Genomic DNA, 25,607 nt, shown 5'->3' with positions numbered 1-25,607 from the left:
ATTCAGTAGGCACTGACCTTTTGGCTTATCCTCAGGTGTGACTCTCTATTGGGGCAAGGATGGGGGGAGCAGACGTTCTATTGTCACCATTTGGCCATGAGCAAGTTGGGGTGTTAAAACAATATGTGGCCAGGCCTTTGAAGCTTAATTAAAGAATAATAAAGCTGACCAGGCCTGATGACACAACAACAAGAGACCACATCCCCACACACCACACCTTTATATTGCATATTCATACTAGAGGTCACTCCTTCTTTTGTTTGTAACTAGGGCTGTCAAAATAACTGATTCATTTCGATTAATTAATTTGAGAAAAAATAACTGATTAAAAAAATTAGTGCAGATTAATCGATTCCGTATGACCTTTGACCCCGAGCCGTTCTAGTCAGTAAAATTTAGACTGTAAAATGAAGGAGAGAAGAAAACGTGCTGCCTGGATCGTTGATTGGAACATTTACTTTTAAAAAACGGCCTGATGGTGTTGATAAAAATAAAGTGTTGAAAATAAAGTCCTCTGCAATGTCTGCAGCAAGGAATTTGCATATCACCGGAGTTCATCAACTCTATAGTCGCACATCAATGCAAAGAAATAAGTGTTGACATTGAGGGGAGTGTTAATTTATTTTCATTGTGTCCCCTAGGTTATATCTGTGGCCTGAAATGCCTTGTATGTGAAAAAAAAAACTTCTTCCCGAAGCACTTTTGAATTTATTTCCTCAGCATATTAGGTCATATCATAGATTATTATGGCCATTATTTGAACAATGAAAATAATAATAAAAGAGTTTTTGAACTTTAATGTCACTAATGCTGATTATTTAATGATTCATTTGAATTTAAATATTTAAAATACTTTCACAGCAAAAATTATATATGCGATTAATTTAGAATAATTAATCACAGAGTATGTAATTAATTAGATTAATTTTTTTAATCGATTGACAGCCCTATTTGTAACATAAGTTAGTATCAACCTTTGTATAGTTAGAGAATACTGGTGAAACCCATGATGGGGGTGATACAAACATGCATCTCTCCCTTGAGGGGCACTGGCCCCTCATTGAAAAGAATAAAAGCCTGGATCCTGATAATCCATCGTCCTGACTGAGTCTTAAGAGAAATATGGTAGTAAAAATATGCTATCAAATCCTAAACCTGCCTTTGCAAATTTGTGTTGCTTTGGATAAAGTGTCTCCTAAATGCCAGTCACTTCACTTTTATTTGCAAATGTTTACCTGAGGAATGAGTCCTCCATTGCTGCTAGGGTTTTTGAGTGGATCCTGAGAGGATCTGTCTACATGAAGGGTTTTCAAACAGATCTGCAGGCAGATGAAGACAGGGTTGCATGGGGATATAAGGAGGCAGAGAGCCTCATTAAAGTACAAGCATATTCAACATTGAGTTATCAACATGATCCATTATATTGATGCAGACCTGTCTACCGGTATGTAGAGTTTTTCCTAATCACTCACCTCAGCATAGGGACTCTCCTCAGCTGTATCTGGCTGTCTATCCTGCACACTGTTGTATGTGGAGGCTACTGGATCAGCGGACCCTGGAGATGAAGACGGCTACAGACAGACACAGAGACACACCAGCATTGTAAGTCCAATTACTGACAGAGAGTTACAACAACAGACACTATTCACAAATATAATTTACTGAGAGCAGGGGCCTCATTTATAAAGCGTTCTTAAGCACAGATTTGATCTTAGACCGTGCGTACGCTCAAATCCATGCCAACGCTCAGATTTATAAAAACCGTCTTTGACGTGGAAAAGTGCTTATCTCCACGTCAGGTTCAAACTTGACGTACGACCATTTCCTTGTGGTAATGCCGGGGTACTGCAAGTAATCTGAGGTCTAAGTGCGATGCATTTTCAAAATTCCAAGACCAACGATATCATGTCTTTCTTTGCCATATGCATGATTAATATCAGAAGATTTTTAAAGACGTTTTTGGACGCAGCTTAATGTTTCATGGTTTGGCATAAAACTGCTAATGAGAACTATAGCCCACTTAAGAAACTGAAAAGACGTAGCCTATAGCTTACTTATTTCACAATATCTAAAAAAAAAGACCTACGATAGAATAATTGAAACATTCTTACAGGTGATCTAGTATATTTAGTGTTCTCACCAATCTAATATTGACCATCAAATGTCCAATTGCCCTCGTTTAGGAGAGGAAGGCATTCAAAAAGGCATTCGAACAGTTTGATAATGTTGGAGGTTATTGTGCAGTATTGGGAATATAGGATAGTATTTGATCATACAGTTTTGAATGTTAAAAGTGAATAAACTTTTTTGAGAGGTGGATAAACTCTAATAAGAGGTGGGTAGGCCTAAACTCTATTTCTGAAATTTCAGAGGTGGATGAACTGCGTTTACTCGCGTTTAGCCTCCACTACATCCTAATTTGCGCTCATAGGCCTATTCCCAGCTTCGTAACAGAAAGGTAATATTTGACTGTAAGCTATACAATGTAGGCTATTGTTGTGAAGGACTAGAGACTGTTCACATGATCAGGTAGCCTCCTGCTGGCCATCGATGCGTCCTGTGCGTGCAACCCTTGTGGCTACACTTGTGCAGTTAATTGGAGTGCGAGTCAGAGGGTTGCATGCACAGACCAGTGGATGGGGAGGCAGAGATTTGAAAGGAACCCCTTCTGTTCTGTGGACTGTTTGTGCCGTTTGTGTGTTCAGAAACAGTAAGTGTTGGCATTTCTTGTTTGCGCAGGACTTGTTTAATGTTCGTTTGTAGAATGTCATTGTTAATAACCGCATATTTGCCGACGTTTGCGTTTATAGCGTGCACCACGTGTACCGCGCTACCGCGGTTAAGTTAACTTATAATTAGTAACTTTTCCTGCCGTGTAAGACGGAGATTATGTTTCTAATTTGATAATTTGGTGTCTATAACGGTGTAATATAGCAGTGTAATAACGTGTATGTCTAGATTTAAGTGGATATTTGGTAATTTCATGTAGCAGTGTCTGTTAAGCTATTCTCCATGTGTGTCAGTGTATGATTAGCCATGCTTAGCTATTAATATTGTAGTCACCATGCATACGTTTCAAAGAGGCACTGTTGCATTTGTTTTACTTGTAGAAACCACAACCACAACTTTAATGTCAGAACTACTGTCATCTACAATCCCAAGCACAATTGTGAAGCTTCATAAGACAATAACCTCTCCACTGTAAATTCCACAAGTTTCAATAAATACTCTGGACCTGTACATCATGTCTGCATTTTAATCAGATGCCCCACTGTGGCTCCTACAGATAAACTTACTAGGATCAATCAAAACATATGGTGCCGAAACCCGGGAAGAGAAGTTGCCGTGTAAATTAGTCCATGATGTACACTGATCAACCCAGCCATCCAGCAGATGTTAGGCCAAGGCGTGAGAGGAAGCCACCAGCGTGGCTCAATGACTATGATGTTGAGTATCCAAATTATGGTCAGTATCCTCCTCCATCCCCCGAGTAGCTGGAGTCCAAGACAGAGGCGCGGAGAGGGCAGCCGAGATGGACCCTCTTGCTCTCTACTTACCCACACAGCAGTCTGATTATGCCGGTGCCGCCTTAAGAAGCCCAAACCGGCCTGGGCTATTCAGACCACTGTACCAGAGCACTCCAGCCTACCCTGCTGCAGCAGCCCCAGAGGCTACATCTGCAATATTGGATGCGCTTAGACAGTTGCAAGAGGATAATCAGAAGCTACATTACACAGTCATTCAGATGCAGCGACAAATAAACACCAGAGCTTCAGAACCCGAAACACTGCCTCCTCCTCCTCCCCCACCTGCTGTGGACCACTCTGCTCCCCCTCAACCATTCCTAAGAAATATAAGCTTAACATTACCACCTCCACCACCATTACAGGCACAGTACAACGGTGCACAAGATGGTGAGCTTAAAGAGGAGAAGACAGAGGTGCCTCTCTTACCACCATCACAGCCTCCTGCTGGGCCCTATGGTGCTATGAAAGAGGAGCCATACTTTCCCCCTCCGCCACCACGTCCAGTTGTTGGGCCTGCTCAGCCCACGCACCCCTCAAGGAATTACAGTAATGTGGTAGATGAGCTCACAGAGCACATGCAGAGGATGGGAATGCCACCACAGCACCGACGACTTGTCACGCCAGAGTACTGTGAGCCAGACCCAGGTTCTGAATGGGATTCAGTCAGTAATGCGCCATCACACAGAGGACGGCCTATGCCTTCAGGTCAAGCCCAACACCCCAGAGATTACCAGCAAGAGCGGGTGTACCGCGGACCTAAGCCTAAGATCCCCCATTTCACGAAACCTGACCCCAGAGAGTTCAATAGGCTCAAGACAGAACTGGATAACCTATTGCCTGATGATGCAACAGAGCGATTTAAATATCAAATATTAGTGGATCATTTGAGATTTGAAGAAGCTCTGCTTATTGCAGATTCGTATACCAACTCCAAGAGGCCATATTCAGACACTATGGCATCCCTAACGGACCACTATGGACAGCCTCACCAATTAGCCCTGCGACATATCGCTGAAATGATGGATGCTGCCAATATCCGCGCTAATGACACTGGTGCGTTCAAGAGGTTTGCACTTCGTGTCAGGGCTTTACATAGGATGCTTGACCAATTAGGTGAGAGTGGTCAGATCGAGATGCAATGTGGGTCTCACGTGACGAGATTGCTGCTGAAGCTGCCACAAGATCTGGGAGCGCAATTCAATCGTTACCTGTACCCTAAGAACATCCGCATCCCCACCCTGCACCATTTTGCTGAGTGGTTAGATTTCGAGCTGAAAATGCAGGAGACTGTGTTTGAAACACTCAGCGTGATTGGGGCTGCTGACGACTCCAAGAAGGAGAAGCGAAGGGAGCCAAAGTCCAACCGTGCCACCAGTGTTCTCCATGGGGCCGAGCAAGTCAGCACAGCTGTAAGTGAGAAACCCCCGGCACCCAGCAGCAAGCAAGGTGAGCGACAGGCCTACTGCTCTTACTGTTCCAATGATCAGCATTACCTGAGTCAGTGCTCCAACTTCAGCCAGCTGACCACTGAACAGAAGAGGAGTTGGATAACAGCAAACAGAAAGTGCTGGCGATGTGGGCGTGCCCATCAAGCTTCGCAGTGTCGCCTCAAGACCACTTGCAAGAAGTGTAAAGGGAGGCATCTGGAGATTCTGCATGATGTCAATAGGCCACCCTCTGATGAGAGCAGCAATGCAGTCACTAAGCCAAGTGATGTGTTCTACCTCGATCGACGGTCAGGTGGCAGTCCGGTGATGCTGAAGGTGAGCAAAGTAATCCTGCGCAATGGAAAGGAAAGCATGGAGGCATACGCCATATTGGACGATGGCTCTGAGCGCACGATTCTACTCGCTACAGCTGCACGAACACTGAAGCTGCACGGCATACCAGAAGGCCTAGCCCTGAGAACAGTGCGCCAAGAGGTGAAAGTCATACAGGGTCATTCTGTATCATTCTCCATATCCCCTGTCTGCCAGCCAAACAAAGTATTCAGGATCCGTGGAGCATTCACAGCAGAGCCATTAGGCCTAGCAGAGCATACTTATCCTGTGAAGGCACTGCAGCAAAGGTACAAACACCTCAAAGGGCTGCCTATCGAAGACCTCAACCGGGTCCACCCAGTCATCTTGATTGGTTCAGACTACCCCGAGCTTATCACGCCCATTGAGCCTGTACGACTAGGTCCCTCTGGTGGACCAGCGGCCGTGAACACAAAACTTGGATGGACATTGCAGGGGCCAACCAGGTTAGTTCAGCAGCAGCTTCAGTCAAGCCAGTGTTTTCATGTGTCCACCCTTTCACCCTCCACTGAGCTGTTCCAGAATGTTGAAAGGCTTTGGCAATTAGATGTTCTACCATACAGGAGCGAGAAGCTTGTGACTCGGTCACGCCAGGATAAGGAGGCCATCGCCCTGCTGGAGCAGAAAACTGTGCGAGTAGTTGTGGAGGGGACACAGCGCTATGCCACACCGCTGCTGAGAGTCAAGAATATGCCCAAGCTGCAGGCTTGTAGAGAGGCAGTTCTCCCCCTGCTGCGCAACACCGAGCGTCGCTTGGCAAAGGACCCAGAGCGGGCAGCTGCCTACCGTGAGGAGATAGAAAAGCTGGAACGAGCAGGGTACATCGTGAAAGTCAAGGAAGAAGAGGTGAGCAGTGATGGTGAGTCATGGTTCATCCCTCACCATATGGTAGCTCACAATGGGAAGAACCGTATCGTGTTCAATTGCTCCTTTGCACATAATGGCGCCAATCTGAATGACCTGCTTCTCCCTGGCCCAACCTTGACTTCCAGCCTGCTCGGTGTGCTCCTGAGATTTCGCGAGCATTCCATCGCTATCAGTAGCGATATAAAGGGAATGTTCCACCAGGTGAGGTTGCTGCCCCAAGACAAAGCACTACTCCGGTTCCTGTGGATGGACTTGCAGAAATACACCCCCCTCAGCATATACGAATGGCAGGTTCTTCCATTTGGGACTACATGTAGCCCGTGCTGCGCCACATTTGCACTGCTGAAACATGTGAGCGACCACAGCCAGCCTGAGGAAGACGTCCGTGTAGCTGTGGAAAGATGTTTCTACGTGGACAACTGCCTCCGAAGCGTGCAAAATGTGGATGAGGCAAAGTCACTGGTGGACAAACTGCAGTCCCTCCTGGCAGAGGGAGGATTTCAGCTGCGCCAGTGGGCAAGCAACACTCCTGAGACCATCGGCCACCTTCCCAAGGACCTAAGGTCAGAAAGCAATGAGTTGTGGCTGAACGCCACTGAGACTGATCCTCAGGCGCTAGCACTAGGCCTACGGTGGTTCTGCCACTCTGACACCCTCGGCTATAAATGTCGTCTGCTTGGCCACGAAGTACCAACGATGAGAAACATCTATCGGGTGCTAGCTAGCCTCTACGACCCGCTGGGATTCATCATTCCCTTCACCACAAGGGCTAAAGTCTTAGTCCAGTGCCTGTGGAGCAAAGCAAGGGACTGGGATGACCCAGCGTTGCCTGAAGACGCCCTGCTGATGTGGACAGAGTGGCAGGAAGAGTTACAGCGACTGCCTCAGATATCCCTGCCACGCTGCTATGTGAGCCCTCAGATGGACAGAGAGGCTTGCACCAGAACAGTTCACATCTTCTGTGATGCCTCCGAGCGTGCTTATGGCGCTGTTGCTTACCTACACACTGAGGGTCGAGATGGACATGTGGAGACGTCATTCCTCACAGCACGTTCCAGAGTGGCTCCTAAGAAACAACAGTCTATGCCACGCTTGGAACTTTGCGCAGCGCTGACAGGAGCCCAAGTAGCCACTCTGCTCCGAAGGGAGCTCACCTTGCCTCTCCATGATGTCAACCTCTGGTCAGACTCCACAACTGTCCTGACCTGGATCCAGTCGGAGTCATGCAGGTTTAAAGTCTTCGTTGGCACAAGAGTGGCTGAGATCCAAGAACTGACGAGTGAATGCTCTTGGCGCTATGTCGATACCAGTAACAACCCTGCAGATGACATCACTCGAGGCAAGACCTTGATGGAAATAGCGGAGGATGGCCGATGGAAGGATGGACCACCATTCCTGTTGCAGTCACCTGAGTATTGGCCCACAAAGCCTTCAGTGGCTGTAGCAGATGACGAAGCAGAGACACGGAAAACGATGTTCTGTAGCCTGGTCACCACTAGTGCGCCTCCAGCCCTCCCTGACCTAGAGCAGTTCTCATCATTCCGAGATCTGGTCCATGCGGTTGCACTTTCTCGCCATGGGGCGGCCGCAGGTCAAAGCAGTCCAACAGCAGAGGACTATAGGGCAATAGAGATGGAAATGCTCCAACGAGCGCAGCAGGACAGCTTTGGAGAAGAGTACGCCCTCCTATCTGCTGGTAAACCCTTGACATCTACCAATAGGTTGCTCACACTTGCTCCAGAGTTGGACCAGGCTACTGGACTGATAAGAGTTGGAGGCCGTTTTCGCCGCAGCCAAGACCTGGAACCAGAAACGGTCCATCCAGTGGTGCTAGATCCAGCACATAAGATCACAAGACTTGTAGTGCATGACGTGGATGAAGACCTAAGGCACCCTGGCACAGAGCGCCTCTTTGCCGAGCTTAGGAGGAGATTCTGGATATTACATGGCCGCGAGGCTGTTAAACGACATCAACAGTTCTGTCCAGAATGCAAGCGGTGGAGAGCTCAGCCCAAAGTCCCCCTCATGTCAGACCTCCCTGAAGCCAGACTGCGCTTGTTTAAGCCCCCCTTTTACTCCACAGGAGTTGACTGTTTCGGGCCGTTCACAATCAAAGTTGGACGGCGCTCTGAGAAAAGGTGGGGAATACTGTTCAAGTGTTTGACAACAAAGGCAGTCCACATTGATGTTCTTACAAGTCTGGACTCTGATGCGTTTCTGATGGCCTTGCGTCGATTCATCGCCAGAAGAGGGAAGCCATCAGAAATCCTATCAGATCAGGGCACAAATTTCAAGGGCGGAGATCGAGAGCTTCGTGAGGCCTTCCAAGCCTTGCATCCTGACCTGAAAGAGCAGTTGTCGCAGCACCAGATCAGCTTCAAGTTCAACCCCCCCAGTGCACCTCACTTCGGTGGCATTTGGGAGAGAGAAATAAGATTAGTTAAAGCCGCCCTGTACGCCACTGTGCAACCACACGCTATACCAGAAGAGGTATTGCGCACTACGTCTTGATCGAGGTGGAGGGAATCTTAAATTCCAAGCCACTTGGATATGTGTCCAGTGATGTGGCGGACGCAGACCCTGTAACCCCAAACTTGTTGCTGATGGGGCGGCTAGACCCGTCCCTGCCCCAAGCTGTTTATGAAGAGTCAGAGCTCCTAAGCAGGAAAAGATGGAAGCACTCTCAAATCCTTGCTGATCAGTTCTGGGCTCATTTCATTCGCCACTACCTCCCAACACTCCAGACCCGGGCTAAGTGGCATAAGGACACGCCAGCTCATCAGCCTGGAGACATCGTCATGGTGGTAGACCCCCTGCTGCCCAGAGCCCTCTGGCCTGTGGGCCGGATCACCAAGGTACTTCCCGGAACCGATGGCCGCATCCGGACAGCAGAGGTCAACGTCAAGGACAGGCACTACATCAAGCCGGTGGCCCGACTCATCCCACTGCCTGCCGTCCCAGACCTGGACTCCCGCCCCGTCCCGTCGCGTCCTTCAGATGTGGACCAGTGACCAGTTTGGGGGCGGCTGTTGTGAAGGACTAGAGACTGTTCACATGATCAGGTAGCCTCCTGCTGGCCATCGATGCGTCCTGTGCGTGCAACCCTTGTGGCTACACTTGTGCAGTTAATTGGAGTGCGAGTCAGAGGGTTGCATGCACAGACCAGTGGATGGGGAGGCAGAGATTTGAAAGGAACCCCTTCTGTTCTGTGGACTGTTTGTGCCGTTTGTGTGTTCAGAAACAGTAAGTGTTGGCATTTCTTGTTTGCGCAGGACTTGTTTAATGTTCGTTTGTAGAATGTCATTGTTAATAACCGCATATTTGCCGACGTTTGCGTTTATAGCGTGCACCACGTGTACCGCGCTACCGCGGTTAAGTTAACTTATAATTAGTAACTTTTCCTGCCGTGTAAGACGGAGATTATGTTTCTAATTTGATAATTTGGTGTCTATAACGGTGTAATATAGCAGTGTAATAACGTGTATGTCTAGATTTAAGTGGATATTTGGTAATTTCATGTAGCAGTGTCTGTTAAGCTATTCTCCATGTGTGTCAGTGTATGATTAGCCATGCTTAGCTATTAATATTGTAGTCACCATGCATACGTTTCAAAGAGGCACTGTTGCATTTGTTTTACTTGTAGAAACCACAACCACAACTTTAATGTCAGAACTACTGTCATCTACAATCCCAAGCACAATTGTGAAGCTCCATAAGACAATAACCTCTCCACTGTAAATTCCACAAGTTTCAATAAAAACTCTGGACCTGTACATCATGTCTGCATTTTAATCAGATGCCCCACGGTGGCTCCTACAGATAAACTTACTAGGATCAATCAAAACATCTATAGATATTTTATATCATATATAGCCTACACAACCAAGGGACGGAATATCCTCTGAAAGCAGGGCATCTTCATATTTAGTGTTGCATCGGAGTTGCGTAGGTGCAGAGCGCGCACCTGTTTGTTTTTTTGACTGGCAGTGCCCAAGATCAGATGACAATATGTGAGTTGAATAATGTAGGCTAAAATATAAAGGTAGGCCTAAAGCAACAATAAAGGACAATGTTTAAGCCATTGGACATTATTGAAAGAAAACGATAGCAAAGATATGCAGAATGAATGAATAATGACCGGCGAACTAGGCTACTTTTTCAGCAAAACATAGCCTATCCTAAAAGAAACGTTAAGCCTACATGACATATCACGCTTATAATTTAGTCCTCTGTTTTGTAGGCTAAATCAGAGTAGGCCTAAACATAAATGCTGATTATTCACATTACTGCAAGCAAAAGGAATGAAAGCGAGCAGAGGACAATGGACATGGATGCGATCTCTTTCCAGACAGCTTTGCTGGAAAAAACATAATTAGTTAAGCTATTCGAACTGACGCATATACACTGTAAAAATTATAAGATCCTGGAGGAACTTTTAGGGGTTCTTCAATTTGAAACTGTGGGGGAACCTCAAAAGGTTCTTCGAAGAACCTTTAAAGAAAGGTTCTTTGAAGAACCTTTTCAAAGGTTGCTTGAGGAACCTTTTGAAGTTCATTACAGAACCTTCATTATTATTAACCTTTATTATTATTATTATTATTATTATTATTATTATTATAATGTATTAACCTTTATTGTTATTATTATTTTTATTATTAGAATGTGGGATAAATGTACATGAAACAACAGATGTATTTAAGCAAGAATTTAATCAAAAGCGTCAAAGCATGTCAATGGCAAAATATTAGGAATACTGTACATGAAAGGATGGACAGATGGATACATAAATAAATATATAATAAACAAATAATACACAGGCTACATAGATGAAGGCATGAATGAAAACATCTATTAAACAATGCTATTAACAAGAACACAATTAACTTCCTAATCTAAATGAAATAGTCAATAAATGATTGATTGAACTATTGAGTATTTAATTTAGAGTATGAAATTTGACATCCGAAATACGGCAATGGGGATTTTTTCTTTTGTCTTAATATCACACATAGACTGTAAAAACAACAATGTCTTGTTCACGGCCTTTGGGTATTCCATATAGAAAATTAAATAAACTGCTAGCAATGCTCCAATGCCTATCAACACATCTTCTGGTGTTACGACGTCTTGTCCGTCCATGCAAAGTGTAATAGTGGTGTCTTCCTCAAAGGGGTTGCCTCTCATGCATAGGGTAGGTGTGGGTGTCTTGGATATCTGAAAAGTACAGAATAACAGTATTTAGAATGTGAATTGGTGATATTCAAGCCCATTGGCAGGGGAAGTTTCTAACAGTGTCAAATGACTGGTACTCTTACCTTATCCACAACGTATGAGCCTGTCAGGATTGTCCCCAAACAGATATGGCCGCTCTGCTGCAAAGAGTCCTGAATTTGAACAATATACTGGATAAGTCTTATAGCAGTAATAACATACTTGTAATTCCATACAGTTTTATAGCAGTAATGACATGAAGTGTAAATCAAACTTCTTAATACCTTTGTATTTGTAGGTTGTCTCCTCACAGGCCTGATTTAGTGCAGATTGGTACTTAGGTCAATGTTATGCAGGTGCTGAATTTCAGAGAAAACCTTTAAAAAGATAAGAACAAATTACATGTTTGGCAAAAGAACATCTGAAAAATAATTTGCAGTGAACTAAATGCCAAATGTTAACTCACAGTTCAAATGTGGTGTAAAGCTGGGTATTCAGTAAGGATTTCCTGTGTGGAGTGGCGTTGAATAAATGCCACTCTGTCACTGATTGTTCTCCTTATTCTGTTTTCAATCGTATTTAGATCAGGGTTTACTTTTTAAAACTCCTCCTTCATTTTTGTCTCATTGTCCTGTAAATGTTACATTCAATTTAAAGTAAAGGTCAATTTGGTTAAAGAAATGTAATAAGTAGTAATATATGGTGTTTAATCATCATCTGAAAACTTACATTGGATTTGGATACGCTTTCATCACCAAGAACATCTACAACCTGTCAGTGTAAAAAGATCATCAGTGAACATATGCACACGCACGCGCACACACACACACCATACCTGAACTACAGTGTTTGCATCCTGGGTAGCAGGTATCTGTGTGAATAGAAAAAAAATAAGTGTGGTTTCCCTCACATTGGATTGAGTTTTGTCCTGGAATCAAAGTAAACTGCAATAAGGATCACAGTGAAGTGTAATTCTGAAAGCTTCTGCTTGAGATACAGATGCATTTTGCTTTGTGAGGAAAAGGTGACTTGCCTGTGATGAATTTTGCCTTTTCCCATACTTTGCTCGATGGTATCCAATTTCAGGAAGGCTCAGTGGGATTCTTTCCTTCTTGAATTTGTTTTTAGCATTCCCAACCAACTATAATATGAAAGGTTATATAAACCAATTAGCCTAAAGGAAAATTCAAATGCAATGGCCTGGTTTATACAGGTGTTAAGCAACATACCAACAGAAGTGAAGAGTGTCATAGGCATACATGATTAATTGCATCTGTAAGTGAGCAGACTACAACAAAATGAATACCCCTGACAGGAATATCCCATCCCATTATCCCTACTTGTTAGGTGCCCTAAAAAAGGACCCTCACTACAGCCAGTAGGCCTAACTGTATGTTTATTACTTTAATAATCTACTACATGCATATCCTGGTCCTGTGCGATCCCGGAGGAAAGGGTTCTTAGATACAGCAGCAGCACAAATGTCATTATACTGGATACCTTTGAAATTAAACAGAGATGGAGTAGCCTATATTTTAAATGAGTTAATGATTTAAATTACTGGTTGTTTTGCGTGAATGCAAATGAAGAACAGTAAGTAAAGCTGTAGGCTACCTCATGCTACACACTTACCACCAGTGGTTAAATTGGCTTTTGTAAGGAGGGGGAGCCCTTACGGTGATGGTCATCATTCAAAATCGCGCCATAAAATGACAATGTGTTTTTACACCAAATGGGCTCTTTTTCCAGTATTAATGTAAGGTAGGACTACTATTGTTGAGGGGGGGGGGGGGGAGTGATTTCCTGTAATCTGGTGCATTTTGGGGATGGCCAATACTAAATTCAATCAGATTCATAGCCTATCCTGATTTGTTGATATTGAGGCAATGATTCCGTGCAAAGGCTTGGGCATATTTTAACGTTTAAATGCATCAATCTGGTGCACTTTCAAAAGAAATTCAGAGGTTAGACTTAATAATTACATAATATTATATAAAATTATTATAAAATATATGGATGGAAATATTTGTGCTGTAGCCTAAAGTATTTTGCGGTTCAGAGTTTTAACCATGCACACAGAATAGTTATGATACTGCAATAAATTCACAACCACAAAGCATATTTTCAAAAATAGGTCAAAAATAGTGTACATTTCAGCACTCCATGAAATTATGCAGTAGCCTGTAGCAAAACAACCTGTGTTGTTCAGCTAGTTAATCTAAGGCTTAAGCTAGTCATATTGGTTATTGAGTTATATTGGTCATTGTAATTGGCATCTATACATGCTATATCTTCCTTTTTTTCAGGACAGTCTGGGCTACCCATATCTGGGAAAGTAGATGTGATAATATTTGTCTTAAATGCAATATGTCTTATGTCAGCCTTTATATCAAGAAAAAAAATATTTGCGTCTCATGATTTTTCCCCTCATATTTTTGCATTCATGGCATTAGGAAGCAGTATATTATATTAGTATATTATATTATATTAGGCTATATTATAGCATCTGGCAATATAACAAACATGATGGTTGGATACTCTGGCTAAGCAATTTACAGAAACGTTTCTACTGACATACTGTAGGCTAAATAGTTTAGATGAGAATACATTATAATTTTGGCCCAAAGTTGGAGACCATGTAGAAATTTATTGCAATTTAAAAAAACGGATCACTCGGGAACCGCTTGTTGTAGCCTACAGATGTATGCGTTATATCCTCGTATTCGGCAAGGTCTGCTGTTTATTGTGATATACGGTTCGCCTTGTGTTGAGTGAATAGTTTGTGCAGAGATGTGTGCAGAATGCAAATATGACTAGGTCTACACATTTCATTACAAGTCCAATGTTAAGTTTTTCGCGAACCATTGATCACAGCCACTTGGCGTTAATATCATTGGACAGCTTAGATTCCGCTCGTTCACGTGATAGGCTATGTGTGACGAGTACACCGCGAGAAATTAAACCTGAACTAAAGATTTTACTGGACCACGGAAGTTCAATATTAGGCTAGTCTTGCTAATTATTCAGTCTCATATGCCATGTATTTGCCAGGAGATGAAAAATAATTCTAGTGGAATAATAATATTTGGTGCTGAAGGAGACGGAGCTGAGCTCCGGCAGGGTGTGTTGTGGACCTGAGGAGACGGAGCTGCGCTCCGGTGCGCTCCGGCCCAATTTAACCTCTGCTTACCACATAGAAATTGAATCAAATAGGACCTGTATAATCTGTGTGCAGCAGTATGAACGTCAGGACTTCCTCCATTAATGTTAGCTTTCATTTCAGGAGAGTTGGAAACACGGGAAGTTGAAAAGTCTGTGCTGAAGGAGTAAAATAGACAGAATATTTGGCTAACATTCAGTTTAAGCATAGCATACAAGCCAAGGCATAATGCTATCTTATAACTTAAAAAACGAACGGTAGGCTAAATAAGGCTGCTAAGCTCTAACGTTATGTTAAACAAAAAGTTAAGGTTAACGTTCACGAACGGTGACACGTTGATCTTACCTTTAGTTGTATGCTATAGCCTATAATGAGGTCATGGTTAAAACGTCTCGTTTCCATTTAATATGTAGAATATGTATCATTTAAGGTATAGTTTCTGACAAACGTCAACATTAAAAAAGCTTGAGATAGGGCTGTCAAAATGTTGCACTCACCTCCTGTAGTAACGTTGACTCAACTGTCAAATTCTGTTGCCATTTTTAACATTTAACATTCCACACGCGCGTCATCGCCTCGAGCAACACCTGTGCGCCCATCGAGTTATCCAACCGTGTTGGTTCTAGTGATGGGAATTACGGCTCATCTTAATGAGCCAGTTCATTTGGCTCAGCTCAGCAATGAGAGCCGGCTCTTTCGGCTCTCATACGGCTCTCTAAAAAAATGTAATAACCTGTAGAATAAATTATAATTCATTGATTTGTAGGCTACTTCACTTTAATTGAAATCATTACAATAATTAAACACTACATTGGATGCTGTGAAAACATGTATTTATTTAATGCTTAGGCTATTAAAACATCAATTAAAAGTCATCATAATCATCTTGCATAGCCTATCAATTAGGCTACAAAAGTCAAGACATGAACTATCCGAAAAGGATAGTAAAGGATTGAGCACGCCATTGATCTCCTTCTGAACATGAATTTATAATGAAGAAAACATCAAAGGGATGTGCCAACTAGAAATGTCAAAACACAATATCCTTAATGATCAATGGAAGATATATTTGCGTCCAACCTTTTTGCATATTTATTTACTGTTATGATATCAAATCATCCAGAACTGCCTGAGTGTTGGCACAACTAGGCCTAATTTCCTCTGGGTCTACGATGGTGATAATAAAACTAAGTGACAGACACCTAATTAGTGTTGGGCTTATAACAGGGCCTAAGTGTAGCCTTTAAATTGAAAATAAAGTGAAATGTTTTGAGCTTTAATCACAGAATATAAAATAGCCTACTTCTAAATATTAACATATTAATGGCAATGCATTTAATGTAGGCTAATTACTTACTAAACATAAAACAGATTTTTTTTTAAAAATTGCAATCGGTATATTAAGGATCTTTGGTACATCCCTAAAAATCAAATCAATCCTTTAAGGAAGATTACCATTGAGAAAAGCTAAACATTTCAGCTTTTAACCACATATCAACGTTCTAGACATGCCCACTCAAAAGCCACGGACGGCTCCCAGAAGTGAGCCGGCACCCATCGTTCATTTAAAAGTGCCGGCACATAGAGCCGGCTCGTTCACGAACGACACACCACTAGTTGGTTCTGCTGCTATTTTGGCATAGGCAGTAGGCCTAGCCTATGCTCGTCTAGTTTTTCAAAATAGTTAATTACACACAATTAACAAAACACCACACAAGTAGCTGAATGCTTCAGATCTTTTGCGCAATTAAACACTAGTCAAACTATAGGCGATTACTCATCAAAACTCTTATTTTGTTGTCATAGTCTATCACAGGCCTAGCATCATATTATCTGATTAGGTTAGCCTATGTTTTGAATCAGTTAGGCCTAGGCTACACAGCAATATAGGCCAAATTCAAGAAAATTATTCTTTCTCAGCTGGAGATCCTCCAGGAACCTTGATTAAATTGGGTTCTTTGAGGAACCTCCTTTCATACTGAAAAGGCTTAAGCTAGTCATATTGGTTATTGAGTTATATTGGTCATTGTAATTGGCATCTATACATGCTATATCTTCCTTTTTTTCAGGACAGTCTGGGCTACCCATATCTGGGAAAGTAGATGTGATAATATTTGTCTTAAATGCAATATGTCTTATGTCAGCCTTTATATCAAGAAAAAAAATATTTGCGTCTCATGATTTTTCCCCTCATATTTTTGCATTCATGGCATTAGGAAGCAGTATATTATATTAGTATATTATATTATATTAGGCTATATTATAGCATCTGGCAATATAACAAACATGATGGTTGGATACTCTGGCTAAGCAATTTACAGAAACGTTTCTACTGACATACTGTAGGCTAAATAGTTTAGATGAGAATACATTATAATTTTGGCCCAAAGTTGGAGACCATGTAGAAATTTATTGCAATTTAAAAAAACGGATCACTCGGGAACCGCTTGTTGTAGCCTACAGATGTATGCGTTATATCCTCGTATTCGGCAAGGTCTGCTGTTTATTGTGATATACGGTTCGCCTTGTGTTGAGTGAATAGTTTGTGCAGAGATGTGTGCAGAATGCAAATATGACTAGGTCTACACATTTCATTACAAGTCCAATGTTAAGTTTTTCGCGAACCATTGATCACAGCCACTTGGCGTTAATATCATTGGACAGCTTAGATTCCGCTCGTTCACGTGATAGGCTATGTGTGACGAGTACACCGCGAGAAATTAAACCTGAACTAAAGATTTTACTGGACCACGGAAGTTCAATATTAGGCTAGTCTTGCTAATTATTCAGTCTCATATGCCATGTATTTGCCAGGAGATGAAAAATAATTCTAGTGGAATAATAATATTTGGTGCTGAAGGAGACGGAGCTGAGCTCCGGCAGGGTGTGTTGTGGACCTGAGGAGACGGAGCTGCGCTCCGGTGCGCTCCGGCCCAATTTAACCTCTGCTTACCACATAGAAATTGAATCAAATAGGACCTGTATAATCTGTGTGCAGCAGTATGAACGTCAGGACTTCCTCCATTAATGTTAGCTTTCATTTCAGGAGAGTTGGAAACACGGGAAGTTGAAAAGTCTGTGCTGAAGGAGTAAAATAGACAGAATATTTGGCTAACATTCAGTTTAAGCATAGCATACAAGCCAAGGCATAATGCTATCTTATAACTTAAAAAACGAACGGTAGGCTAAATAAGGCTGCTAAGCTCTAACGTTATGTTAAACAAAAAGTTAAGGTTAACGTTCACGAACGGTGACACGTTGATCTTACCTTTAGTTGTATGCTATAGCCTATAATGAGGTCATGGTTAAAACGTCTCGTTTCCATTTAATATGTAGAATATGTATCATTTAAGGTATAGTTTCTGACAAACGTCAACATTAAAAAAGCTTGAGATAGGGCTGTCAAAATGTTGCACTCACCTCCTGTAGTAACGTTGACTCAACTGTCAAATTCTGTTGCCATTTTTAACATTTAACATTCCACACGCGCGTCATCGCCTCGAGCAACACCTGTGCGCCCATCGAGTTATCCAACCGTGTTGGTTCTAGTGATGGGAATTACGGCTCATCTTAATGAGCCAGTTCATTTGGCTCAGCTCAGCAATGAGAGCCGGCTCTTTCGGCTCTCATACGGCTCTCTAAAAAAATGTAATAACCTGTAGAATAAATTATAATTCATTGATTTGTAGGCTACTTCACTTTAATTGAAATCATTACAATAATTAAACACTACATTGGATGCTGTGAAAACATGTATTTATTTAATGCTTAGGCTATTAAAACATCAATTAAAAGTCATCATAATCATCTTGCATAGCCTATCAATTAGGCTACAAAAGTCAAGACATGAACTATCCGAAAAGGATAGTAAAGGATTGAGCACGCCATTGATCTCCTTCTGAACATGAATTTATAATGAAGAAAACATCAAAGGGATGTGCCAACTAGAAATGTCAAAACACAATATCCTTAATGATCAATGGAAGATATATTTGCGTCCAACCTTTTTGCATATTTATTTACTGTTATGATATCAAATCATCCAGAACTGCCTGAGTGTTGGCACAACTAGGCCTAATTTCCTCTGGGTCTACGATGGTGATAATAAAACTAAGTGACAGACACCTAATTAGTGTTGGGCTTATAACAGGGCCTAAGTGTAGCCTTTAAATTGAAAATAAAGTGAAATGTTTTGAGCTTTAATCACAGAATATAAAATAGCCTACTTCTAAATATTAACATATTAATGGCAATGCATTTAATGTAGGCTAATTACTTACTAAACATAAAACAGATTTTTTTTTAAAAATTGCAATCGGTATATTAAGGATCTTTGGTACATCCCTAAAAATCAAATCAATCCTTTAAGGAAGATTACCATTGAGAAAAGCTAAACATTTCAGCTTTTAACCACATATCAACGTTCTAGACATGCCCACTCAAAAGCCACGGACGGCTCCCAGAAGTGAGCCGGCACCCATCGTTCATTTAAAAGTGCCGGCACATAGAGCCGGCTCGTTCACGAACGACACACCACTAGTTGGTTCTGCTGCTATTTTGGCATAGGCAGTAGGCCTAGCCTATGCTCGTCTAGTTTTTCAAAATAGTTAATTACACACAATTAACAAAACACCACACAAGTAGCTGAATGCTTCAGATCTTTTGCGCAATTAAACACTAGTCAAACTATAGGCGATTACTCATCAAAACTCTTATTTTGTTGTCATAGTCTATCACAGGCCTAGCATCATATTATCTGATTAGGTTAGCCTATGTTTTGAATCAGTTAGGCCTAGGCTACACAGCAATATAGGCCAAATTCAAGAAAATTATTCTTTCTCAGCTGGAGATCCTCCAGGAACCTTGATTAAATTGGGTTCTTTGAGGAACCTCCTTTCATACTGAAAAATCGTTAAGGTTCTTGCAGAGACCTCTAAGAGCATCAAGACATGTTTGAGTTCTCAGAAGAGCCCCTGGGTTCTTGGAGTAACATTGAGGTTCTTCAAGGAACTATCCAATTTTTACAGTGTAGTTAACATCAGATGGCATAGGCTAGGCCTATACAGTGTTTATATATAATTTTACATAGGCTACAGCTTTTAGGCCATTGATTTCATTAAAACATATGCTAATGATATTGATGAGGGGGTGTTTACAAGGCGGAGACCTAAAACCATCCGGCTGCGCACAAGTTGACGTTCATTTGTGATTTATAATGGGCACATCTGGAAGGGTGGCGTACGCACGTGTACAGCCTCATTTATAAAAGGGTTGCGTAGAAACCATCCTTCAATTGATCTTAGATAATTTCTGAAATGATCGTACGTGTGATTCAGAGAAAACGAACGTACGCACAAAAAAACGTGCGTACGCCACCCTTCCAGATGTGCCCATTATAAATCACAAATGAACGTCAACTTGTGCGCAGACGGATGGTTTTAGGTCTCCGCCTTGTAAACACCCCCTCATCAATATCATTAGCATATGTTTTAATGAAATCAATGGCCTAAAAGCTGTAGCTTATGTAAAATTATATATTGAAAACATTGTATAGGCCTAGCCTATGCTATCTGATGTTAACTATATGCGTCAGTTAATAGCTTAACTAATTATGTTTTTTCCAGCAAAGCTTTCTGGAAAGAGATCGTATGCATCCATGTCCATTGTCCTCTGCTCGCTTTCATTCCTTTTGCTTGCAGTAATGTGAATAATCAACATTTCGTATGTTTAGGCCTACTTTGTAGAAAAAAAATGGGTAGGCCTAGCTTATGAAGGAAAGACCCCTAGGTCTATATAATCCTGTACGTTATGGTACAGTAGGCTACTGTACGTTTCCAACATGACCCAGGGTAATATGCTGATTTAGCCTACAAAGCAGAGGACTAAATTATAAGCATTATATGTCATGTAGGCTTAACGTTTCTTTTAGGGTAGGCTATGTTTTTGCTGAAAAAGTAGCCTAGTTCGCCAGTCATTTTTCATTCATTCTGCATATCTTTGCTATCATTTTCTTTCAATAATGTCCAATGGCTTATACATTGTCCTTTATTGTTTGCTTTAGGCCTACCTTTATATTTTAGCCTACATTATCCAACTCACGTATTGTCATCTGATCTTCGGCACTGCCAGTCAAAAAAAGCAAACAGGTGCGCGCTCTGCACCTCTTTACGCAACTCCGACGCAACACTAAATATGAAGATGCCCTGCTTTCAGAGGATAACTTCCGTCCCTTGGTTGTGTAGGCTATATATGATATAAAATATCTATAGCCTACATTGTATAGCTTACAGTCAAATATTACCTTTCTGTTACGAAGCTGGGAATAGGCCTATGAGCGCAAATAAGGATGTAATGGAGGCTAAACGCGAGTAAACGCAGTTTATCCACCTGAAATTTCAGAAATAGAGTTTAGGCCTACCCACCTCTTATTAGAGTTTATCCACCTCTCAAAAAAGTTTATTCACTTTTAACATTTAAAACTGTATGATCAAATACTATCCTATATTCCCAATACTGCACAATAACCTCCAACATTATCAAATTGTTCGAATGCCTTTTTGAATGCCTTCCTCTCCTAAACGAGGGCAATTGGACATTTGATGGTCAATATTAGATTGGTGAGAACACTAAATATACTAGATCACCTGTAAGAATGTTTCAATTATTCTATCGTCTTGGTGGTTTTTTTTAGATATTGTGAAATAAGTAAGCTATGCTGTACGTCTTTTCACTTTCTTAAGTGGGCTACAGTTCTCATTAGCAGTTTTATGCCAAACCATGAAACATTAAGCTGCGTCCAAAAACGTCTTTAAAAATCTTCTGATATTGATCATACATATGGCAAAGAAAGACATGAGATCGTTGGTCTTGGAATTTTGAAAATGCATCGCACTTACACCTCAGATTACTTGCAGTACCCCGGCATTACCACAAGGAAATGGTCGTATGTCAAGTTTGAACCTGACATGGAGATAAGCACTTTTCCACGTCAAAGAGGGTTTTTATAAATCTGAGCGTTGGCATGGATTTGAGCGTACGCACGGTCTAAGATCAAATCTGTGCGTAAGAACGCTTTATAAATGAGGCCCCAGGTCTTTGTCCGGCTTCCTATCTTAGAAATATAATTTCATATTTGTGGCCGTTAGAAGATGAGGGAGGAGAACAGTCTGCTCACCGTATCTTCAGCGTATTCTGCTTGAGTTGGACCTGTAAGTACATGATGAATATCACTTCTCTTTCAAAACCCCAATGAAGGTTATATGATGCTACAAATGCCTCTGTGCCCGTAGAGATGTAGAAATGTAGGAATGTCTCTTTACCTGTTGCTGTTCCTGCTGCACCACCTCGGCTCCTTTGTCCATACACAAATAGAGCAGCACCAGCAACGAACACTATAGCAATAGCTATGATCACAGGGATCACAATCATAGTTATGGAGGGAGTTTCTGAGGGTATAAGGGAAGGGCCTTTCCTTTATCACAATTGCTATACACACACTGTACACATATACACACTACTTTACGTATTTATATTATTAGAAATATTATTCTCATCATGATTTAATGAGAATAATTTATTTTAACTATAATTATTATCATTTGTGTTATTTCATTGTGACTAGTGTGCTTTTTATTGTAATAAATAAATCCTGATTTCATTTTCTCCAGCCCTGATACACAACATCCTCTTCTTCTTCCTCCTCATCATGATCATTGTTATAATCACATAATCACTCTTACAAATATGCAGTGGGAAGAACGCTTCAAATCATTCTGTTGTCTCAAAACTTTAAGTAATCAACTTAGTGAACAAACTAAAATGTATTTTGAACTGAACAACTGTTCTGTCTTCAGCTCACTGCCCCAGATAATGTCTTCTAAACATCTCTTCTTACCTGCATCACTTGAACACAGAGGTTTCATTTCCAAGGTAGCAAGTTTCCAGCTGACCGGGTTGCTATAGTTACAGATGACAACACCTCCTCTGACAGAGAGGGTGAAGGTGGAGTCATTGGAGGCTTCTCCCTCTGGAGAGCAGCTGCTGCTCTTACAGGTGGAGGTCAGAGAGAGGTCACGACCTCTACAGATCACGGTCATGTTAGAGGAGTCACTGCTGGACCACTTGCTGGAGACAACAAACATGATAGGAGCCTCCACTGGATCTGAAACACACACACACACACACACACACACACACACACACACAAACATACACACACAAACACACACACGCACACACAAACATGCACACACACACACACACACACGCATTGTGCCTTATGATAGAGCTGGATAAAATTGATCTGATCAAAGCTGATCTTTTTTTAAAGTTTAACACAGCATCAGTCACACTCACCCAGAACAGAGAGTCTGATCTCAGCCTGAACTTCTGTCTCTCCAGCACTGATCTCTCCTCTGTAGAGTCCACTGTCATTCTTCTGCAGGTTCTTCAGCTCCAGAGAGAAGGTCTCATTATTAAACTCTCTGCCTTTATGGGTGAATACTGTAAGAGTGTCTTTGTGAGGTACATATTTAATTATTTTAACTTGGCCTAAGTGCCACAGTATGAAATCTACACTCTCCCTCTCTAGGTGCTGGTGCTGCTGTAACTCCAGAATGACAGATCCTCCAGTTGGTCTGTACATAGAGGACACAGGAGACCCAGCTGTGAAGAGACAGAGGTTGTGTTCAGCCCCAATTAAACATAAGCAGTGGTGTACTGAAAACTGTTGATAGCGTAAGTGCAGCTGAAAAGGTCATTATTTGCAGTGCATGCATGGCATTCTGAATATGCATTGTGGGAAATGTCATATTAGTCAGCTGAACTGTAACATTAGTTAGCACAACTTCAATACACATGTTTTGGCCGTCGAAATTGAGACACTGGTGATGGGCTATAGGCGTGATTGTCTATTTTTGTTTTTCATGGCCTGTAATGCTGTAATTTGGCACTTTGAATACAATTTTGAATATCTCTTAGCCCCTGAAAGTGGTCTCTACTATCTACTACTTAGTTACACTTATGAACAACACATCAAAGAGAGAAAATAGTTGACAGATGAAATACTTTTATCATACTGTATGTTATCATATACTTCATGTAGACCACTGCCTTTATAAGTCTGCCACCCCGGTATAAGGGTATAATAAGCACTACATTACGAGCACTGTTTGATAATTCCATGCAGAAACGGACATCTATTCTCTAAAAATTATTCAAGTTGACAAGGTCTGCAGAGCATCATAGATGTAGGAACAGTCCAAACAAGTCCAGATAATTTGAACAATTAATCTGTCTGTAGGATGTACTGTAGATATTACAACAACTAACCTGTCTGTAGATATTAGAACAACTAACCTATCTGTATGATGTATTAGAACAAGTAACCTGTCTGGAGGATGTAGATATTAGAACAACTAACCTGTCTGTAGGATGTATTAGAACAACTAACCTGTCTATATATGTAGATATTAGAACAACTACTGTCTGCAGGATGTAGATATTAGAACAACTAACCTGTCTGTAGGTATTAGAACAACTAACCTGTCTGTAGGATGTAGATCACAAGAAATTGCAAAGTAGAGAGATGCATCTCCATTTTACTGTGTGAGAAACAACAAGTGTGTTTCATTCTAAAACAGGAAACATTATACTGAAACTAACAGAAAATGTCATGACCTACTACAGTATGTGAGAAAGAGATGCTAGCTGTGTCAAATGGGGCCCTTGACTATAAATAGCACAGCACAGCAGAGAGACGCCACACATTTCATTACGGGGAGGAACAAAGTCAACCACGTGTCATCCCATACAGGAACAGAGTCTCAAACACAGAATCTGCATAGAGAGAATGGCCCAGCTAACACCACCTTGAGAGGCAGAGACCTGAGCTCAATTATCCTCTAAACATCTAAACAGAAAGATGAAAACTCCACAGACATATGAAAAGTAGTATGTTGGTGCGCACATCCAAGGCAGGTGCTGGACAAAAAGTGCTAGGCTATCAAAGAGTGGATTGTCCGCACACTTGCTCCCATCAGGAATTTTTATTGAGTTTCACCCGTGTGTAACGTTTCGAGCTAAACGCTCTTCATCAGACTTGAATATCAGACAGACAGTCGCCATATTTAAACAAGTACAAAAGGTCACATGACCCATCAGAGTGATATATTTAGATAGATTTACAAAACACTTATATATACATATATCCACAACGTCATAATATCTACAAAACATGCACTTATAGAAAAACATTTATATACTATACTTTGTAAAAACAATTTATTTATATAAAAAAGTACAAGCTTCCACCCTATCAGAGTACTTGGCTGTGTATCAGGCCGCATTAGGCCGTCATAATAAGTAAACATGATATTGGCGTCTATTCAGTCTACAGGTTACTAATCATACATTTCTATAAAGGAGACTACATTCACATTTAGAAAATATAATATATAATCATATCCAAAGAGCACTTCACACCGTCGAGTCGAGACATATCACAAAATCAGTTACAGAAAAGGCCTAATACTGAAGTCTTCATTTAAACCTTTAGGTGCCATTGTATCCAGTGTGTAAATCCAGTACAGTTCACGTTTGAGAAGTAGAGTGTCAATATGCCCCCCCCTCCGGGGACTCTTAATAGATTCTATTCCGATGTATTTTAGAGAAGCCACATTATGTCTAGCCTCTTTGAAGTGAACTGCCACTGAACTTTTCATATCCTGATTACGAATTGCGGATCTGTGTTCTGTTATCCTGGTTTTGAGTGCTCTTGTGGTTTTGCCCACATAGGCCAATCCACAGGGGCAAAACAGCATATATATTAAATTTTTTGTTTGACATGAGATGATGCCCTTCATTTTGTACTTTTCTCCTGTGTGGGGGTGATTGAATGTGTGTGTTTTGTATGTGAAGTTGCATTGTTGACAATTTCCACATTTATAGTTTCCCGATTTGACATTGCTGAGAAAGTGTGTAGGGGGAGGAGGTGGTAAGTCCGCCCTAACAAGCATGTTACGGAGGTTTGGCTGTCTCTTATAG

At 41.5% G+C, this 25,607-nt stretch overlaps 1 protein-coding gene and 1 long non-coding RNA gene across 11 annotated transcripts; both read right to left on the bottom strand.

Moving 5' to 3' along the window:
• Nucleotides 1–956: 956 nt before the first annotated feature.
• On the bottom strand, nucleotides 957–24,191 carry LOC143134503 (SLAM family member 7-like). 4 transcript variants are annotated; one of them, XR_012988663.1, is made up of 7 exons: nucleotides 24,108–24,191; nucleotides 22,920–23,228; nucleotides 22,459–22,725; nucleotides 21,884–22,009; nucleotides 21,739–21,770; nucleotides 17,833–18,220; nucleotides 16,577–17,645 (listed from the first exon to the last, which is right to left on the bottom strand). XR_012988663.1 is itself a non-coding variant. In XM_076294918.1 (6 exons), the coding sequence occupies exons 1-6, from the start codon at nucleotides 24,160–24,162 to the stop codon at nucleotides 1,461–1,463; spliced, it is 900 nt and encodes a 299-aa protein (XP_076151033.1). In that variant the 5' UTR covers nucleotides 24,163–24,191; the 3' UTR covers nucleotides 957–1,460. The 4 variants fall into 4 exon arrangements, 1 of the variants encoding a protein (XP_076151033.1); XR_012988662.1 differs by having other exon boundaries at nucleotides 17,985–18,220; XR_012988664.1 differs by having other exon boundaries at nucleotides 16,577–17,640; nucleotides 17,985–18,220.
• Nucleotides 11,137–15,314, bottom strand: LOC143134502 (uncharacterized). 7 transcript variants are annotated; one of them, XR_012988658.1, is made up of 9 exons: nucleotides 14,910–15,314; nucleotides 12,824–14,722; nucleotides 12,438–12,545; nucleotides 12,240–12,275; nucleotides 12,134–12,175; nucleotides 11,871–12,035; nucleotides 11,689–11,781; nucleotides 11,509–11,577; nucleotides 11,137–11,407 (listed from the first exon to the last, which is right to left on the bottom strand). It is a non-coding gene; the product is annotated as an uncharacterized LOC143134502 (long non-coding RNA). The 7 variants fall into 7 exon arrangements; XR_012988657.1 differs by having other exon boundaries at nucleotides 12,438–12,578; nucleotides 15,062–15,314; XR_012988656.1 differs by having other exon boundaries at nucleotides 12,240–12,332; nucleotides 15,062–15,314.
• Nucleotides 24,192–25,607: the final 1,416 nt, after the last annotated feature.

This window comes from Alosa pseudoharengus, unplaced genomic scaffold (genome assembly GCF_046254945.1).
Source record: "Alosa pseudoharengus isolate Yale_2024_CS ecotype anadromous, Long Island Sound unplaced genomic scaffold, YU_APseudo_1.1 YU_APseudo_1.1_scf_2, whole genome shotgun sequence".
Lineage (NCBI taxonomy): Eukaryota > Metazoa > Chordata > Actinopteri > Clupeiformes > Clupeidae > Alosa > Alosa pseudoharengus.
This window is presented reverse-complemented; position numbering and strand designations above follow the sequence as displayed.